The sequence below is a fragment of the Panicum virgatum genome, chromosome 9N (genome assembly GCF_016808335.1).
Source record: "Panicum virgatum strain AP13 chromosome 9N, P.virgatum_v5, whole genome shotgun sequence".
Taxonomy (NCBI): domain Eukaryota; kingdom Viridiplantae; phylum Streptophyta; class Magnoliopsida; order Poales; family Poaceae; genus Panicum; species Panicum virgatum.
The window spans coordinates 57454004-57459528 of NC_053153.1; the positions used below are offsets into that span (position 1 = coordinate 57454004).

At 57.7% G+C, this 5525-nt stretch overlaps 1 protein-coding gene across 1 annotated transcript; it reads right to left on the bottom strand.

The window, feature by feature from the left end:
- Nucleotides 1–2684: 2684 nt before the first annotated feature.
- Nucleotides 2685–5322, bottom strand: LOC120692529 (protein SHORT-ROOT 2-like). Its single transcript, XM_039975857.1, has one exon. The coding sequence runs from the start codon at nucleotides 4992–4994 to the stop codon at nucleotides 3108–3110; it is 1887 nt and encodes a 628-aa protein (XP_039831791.1). The 5' UTR covers nucleotides 4995–5322; the 3' UTR covers nucleotides 2685–3107.
- Between the last annotated feature and the right edge of the window lie 203 nt (nucleotides 5323–5525).

Consider the following 5525-nt stretch of genomic DNA (forward strand, 5'->3'; position numbering starts at 1 on the left):
AGGCTAGCTGCGTGCATACATGCCCATGGGGATGGCCCATCATCCATGCGCATGCATCACTGGAAGGCACCATGCCTTTCCTTCCAAATTGCCCATATCGATCACTAGCACATTATTATTGGGGTGGTGACTTGTGTACGCATCGGAGTGCCTTTTTGTTCCATCAGGTGTCCCACTGGGGATGGGACCTCGCGCGCACCTTTGTCTTCGTCTCGCGGGCCGGCTGCGTGCTTGACTGTACGGGAAACGCACAGTGTCTTGCTTTGCTCTTCTCAATTCCTTCACCTTGCACTCGCATATGGGATGTTCCCTTTTGTTAGCAAGTGTTTTTATTTACCCTATGATATGATGCTGACCACTGGCCAGTAGTCAGGGGCGGAGCCACCACTAGGGCGAGCAAGGGCGGCCGCCCTAGGTCCCTGTGGGCGAACTCCACATCATACAGGTAGTCCGCAGCTCCGGCGAGGTCCCATGGCGGAGCGGCAGCGCCCTCCGACGGAGAAGAACGGCTTTCGTCCGTCAGCCTGAGATTGGGGGCGACCTGGCGAGCGTGGGCCGCTGGCCTGGTGCCTGGTGGGCTGCAGCTTGCGCCCTACGGCCCAAAAAAACACGGGCGTCCTCTTCCAACACCCACCCGCATCGAGCCGCCGCCGCTCAGCGCCTGAACCCCGCGCCCTCCGTCCTCCCGGCTCCCCCCTCCACCGCTCGCGCTCGCTCCCCCTGCCCCGGCCGCCGCCCCCCCCGGCCCCGCCCCCGTCCCCCGCCGCCGATCTGCCTGCAGGGGCGCAGCCGCAGGGCAGCCCGCCTCCCCTCCCCCTCCCCCCTCCCCCCCGCCCCCCCCCCGCCGCCCCCGGTCCCCGCCGCCGCGGCCCGCGGGGATCTGCCTGCAGGGGCAGCCGCGCAGGGCAGCAGGGCCAGGCCGCGCCCTCCGCTCCTCCCGGCTCCCCCCTCCACCGCTCGGCGCTCGCGCCCCCGGGCCCCGGCCGCAGCCCCCGTCGCCCGCCGCCGCGGGATCTGCCTGCAGGGCGCAGGGCAGCAGGGCTAGGGCAGCAGCCCGCCTCCGGCCGGCCTTTCCCCGCCCGCGCAGAGCAGCCGACAGCAGATTCAGGAAGGAGCAGCGGCAAGCCGGCAACGCAGGTGAGCAATCCTTGATTCACTTCAAATTGATTGGTTGTTAGATTGCATAGTTGATTGAGCTTGAGATTGCTTTAGCAATTTTAATTGCAAGGGAAAATACTGGATCAAGTCATGTTTTATGCCTTTTTCAAGCTGATGATAGAGGACTGCTTGCTGCTGTTCGTTAAATCTTCATTTTTTAGTTTACAATATCATGTGACATGTGTAGGCTAACAGTAGAGAAAATATGTGTCTAATCACAGTTTCTAGCATGGTTATATTGATGACGTGAATATCATGTGACTCCATTTGTCTATTGAAACATCTATTATTGATACTTCCATTATTAAAAGGTAACATCTTGATTCTTGTTGGTTGTTCTACCATTTTTGCTCAAAACATGCAAGCTGTCGTTAGTAGCGAAAATTTTAGAGTATGAGTCCGCCCTAGGTGAATTCTCGGGCTGGCTTCGCCACTGCCAGTAGTAGTGGTTTTAATGTTTGTATATCTGATGATGTGGCTAGCTAGGTATACTATGTGAAATTGCTGATCAGTTTGTTGACAATGACATTGTGTTGGTGCTTTGTTATTACTGTCGGGAAAGATACAAACTATACTGGAGATATATATCAGTCGCGCTGGCAAAATTAATACTAAACACTAGTACTAATTAAGACTATTGTCTATTCGCAAATAATTTCATGCAAAATTGTTTGTAAAGGAATAATATATTTAATACCTGTTGGCAAACAAAACGAAAGTATAGAGTATAATTATATATTAATGTTCTTCGCAAAAGGACCCACCAGTAGAAGCAAGACGCGCATAGAAGACCTAGAAAGAAATTGTAACTTAGTAGTATTAATTAGCAACAACAAATTAAAAGTCACATAGCCCACCTGTGTTGTGTACTAATTTTATTTCCAAATCAATTGGGTTCTTTTTCCCGTATTACCGTCCATATGGTGCTGCATTATCTCAGCAACGACTCTTTACCGGCTGTATGTACGCAATACCTGAATATTAACGAGCAAATTAAATAATAAGACTAACGTACATATATCCTATATGGTCAATTCCAGCGTATACCATATACCCATATACTCAAAAAGATCCTCGACTATACAGAACAAAATTACAAGATCCAACACCACAAACAAAACAGATAACCGATCACTATCAGCTGTCTGCAGCTGGAGGGTTATATTAGTTCCTGGCATAGCAGCACGGTTGCCAACTTGCCATTTGTCACAGGCAACTTCGGACCCGTAGTCAATTTTCACTGTTACTACCTACTATACTGTAGTTTCTATGAGATACTATGTTCAAAAACTAGAAGCAGTCCGTGCAACTGGATCGTCCTCCCCATGCAAGATCTTGTCAAGACTCAATAAGCAGCATCTCTCCATCCAACCACATCAGATCAAGGCGACAAGCTAAGGGTTCCTCGCATGAGTCCAAACGAATGACAGACCAGAACCATGCACGACTGACGGGTCAATGTTAACGGTAAAAGATACAGATCGATCGACCAACGGAGAAGCATAAAAAATCCATGGGAATGTGAATGAAAAACCGCAACAAATAATGTCATAAAGTCCTCCCAAGTTTCTAACAAAAACCTAAATAACCAAGTGCATATGGAGAATAATATGAAAAGCCTACACACCCAAAATATAATCCAACAATCTTTTCTTGGAGTCAAATACGAATGAAACTGCAACAAATGTCATGAATTCCTCCCGAATTTCTAAAAACAATAATGCTAGCCATATGAGATCCTTAGCTTCTCCCTACATACTTACGCCGCTGGAAAACCCTAAGTAACAAGGTAAACACGTGCTAAAAGATCCGACAAGCGAGGGGGGGAAATCGCACGCTACCTGCTGCTTGCATTGCTTCGTTGCCACTCACACGAGCGAGCAACGCATGCACTACCCTAGCTCGAGCATGGCGCATCTTGTTTTTGCCGAGCACGATCTCATCATGGATCATGGCCTCCACGCGCTTGTCCAGACGACGGGCTGCTCCTTCCACGCGAGGAGCACCCCCGCCGCCGCGCTGTCGTCCGTGCCTGGCTCCTGCAAGGTCCATCCCTCCCGGTACCGCCGCAGCAACGACCTGATGTCGTCGGCGACGTCGTCGCTGAACGCCACCGGGGAGAAGCCGGCTGACCGCATGCGCCGCGCCCACGACGCCCCCGTCTCCCGCCTCTCGGCGGACTCGGACGCCGGGCAGGACACGAGGTCGACGATGGCGCGCCCGGCTGCCCTCTCCAGCGCAAGCCTCTCGTTGCTGGTCTTCGGGAAGCTCTCTTCGAGGGAGTCCATGTACGCCGAGAAGAAGCGGAGGCCCTCGGTGAACACCTTCATGAACGCCGCGTCCGTGCTGGATTCCTCGGACGACGCGTCCGAGTCGGACGCCGCCACGAGGTCGGCGTCCTCCTCGACGACGGTGACCACGCGCGGCTCGAGCCGGCGGAGCGAGGCGACGAACGCGTCGCGCCGGCGCGCGCCGCCCGGCGCGACCCCGCGCAGCGCGTTGACGCAGTTGATCGCGAGCGCGGTCGTGGCGCCGCCCTCGCGGAGGTCGAGGCCGTCGAGGTCGAGCTCGGCGAGGTCCCCCGCGTGGTGAACGGCGCGGAAGCTGAAGGGCACGCCCATGAGGCGCGCGAACTTCTCGAGGCGCTGCGCGATCTCCCGCATGACGCGCTGCGCGGCCGCGGACGGCGCGGCGGAGGGCACGACGGTGGTGATGGACAGGTGCGGCGTGTCGTCCGACGACCGCGTGGCCAGCGCTTCGAGCAGGGTCGGCCACTGCGTGCAGAAGGTGTTGCTGAGGTCCAGGATGTGCAGCCGCGGCGGCTGCGACGACGACGAGGATGACGACGCCGCCGCCGCCTCCAGGAACGCCTCGAGGATGGCGCCGTTGGCGGCGACGTGCCCGAACGACGTCCACGGGCTCAGCTCCTGGAACTTGAGCGCCGTGCGGCGCGTGGACTCGAACGACGTGCTCCGATCCGACGCGGCGGCGAGCGTGCGCAGGGTGTGCGGGCCGGAGGTGGTGAGGCGCGCGAAGAGGCCCTGGAGGAAGTAGGACGCCAGCTTCTGGTCCACGTCTCCGTACGGCGAGGCCAGCTCGTTGAGCATCCACATGAGCTGCTGCACGCGCTGGCTGTCGCGCGCGGCCACGGCGCGCGCGCACTCCAGCAGCAGCTGCGCGGCCCACCTCCCGGCGGCGCCTCCGCCCGCCGACGCCGAAGCGGCGGCGGCGCCGCTCCCGCCGGCCGCGCCGGATGACGACGCGGGGGAGCCGAAGTCGAGGTCGATGTCCACCTGCGGGAACGAGAAGTCCGCGGCCTCGAACAGCGCGCCATGCCCTCCGCCCGCGGACGACGACGCGGGCGGGGGCTGCGGCGGCGTGGGCGCCGGGGATGACGCGGGCGGCGGGTGCGCGGGCGCCGGCGGGGCGGCCGACGACGGCTGGTGGTGGAAGTGGCGGGACGAGGAGGAGGAGGAGAAGTCTTCATCCATGTAGAAGCCGTGGTCGTTGCCGCATTCTTCTTGGTACGGCGCCGGCGGCTGGTGGTCGTAGTAGTAGCCGCCGCCGCCTCCCCCGGCGCCGGCAGCGGGGTCGTAGTAGTAGTAGCTGCTGCTGCTGGTGGTGGTGTTGTAGTGGGAGTGGGGGTAGTAGTGGTGGTTGTGGGTGCGGTGGGAGCCCGGGGAGGAGCGGGAGCCGGTGGAGGTGGTGCTGCGGGACGTGGAGCGGGAGCTGTAGGGCGACTGGTGGTGGTGCTGGTGCTGGTCCGGCGAGGAGGGCGCCTGTGGGTGGTGGTGGTGGTGCTGGTGGAGGCTAACCAACCGAAACAGCGTATCCATCTAAATCCTCAGACCTAAACCACCGGCCGGGAGTGCAGTGCACGCAGCTGCTGCTGCCCCAGTTGCTGCTAGCTTCTTCCTACCACTCCAACACACACAACGCCGTGGTTATAACCTGCAAAAGAGTGAGTGGCCACCACCACTCTCTCTGTTTTTTCGTTTTTTTACTATTGCTCGTGCCGTCAGTCAGACAAGGTAAATTTCGAGCCCCCAATCCGTATTCTATTCTCTTCTCTCCCTCTGTGCGTGCACGCTTTTTCCGCGACCGATGAACTGAGGAAGAAAGTGTGTGTATGTGTGTGTGAAAGAGAGAGGGTTGTTCTTGGACGACCTCCTTTTTTTACCGTCTGATGAGATGGAGCGCCTGTGCTCACGACCAGCTTTTTCGCAAATCCTGGCTTTTGTAGTAGTCGCTTTAATTTGGTGAGAGAGACTAAAGCCGATGATGACAGACAGTAGGAGAGGATTGCGCGCATACCGACGAGCGGATGCATTTGAGAATTCTCCTGGCCCAGCCCAGCCCAGCCCGGC

Coding starts and splice junctions, on each gene's coding strand:
- LOC120692529 (XM_039975857.1), bottom strand. CDS start 4,994: ATGGATACGCTGTTTCGGTTGGTTAGCCTCCACCAGCACCACCACCAC.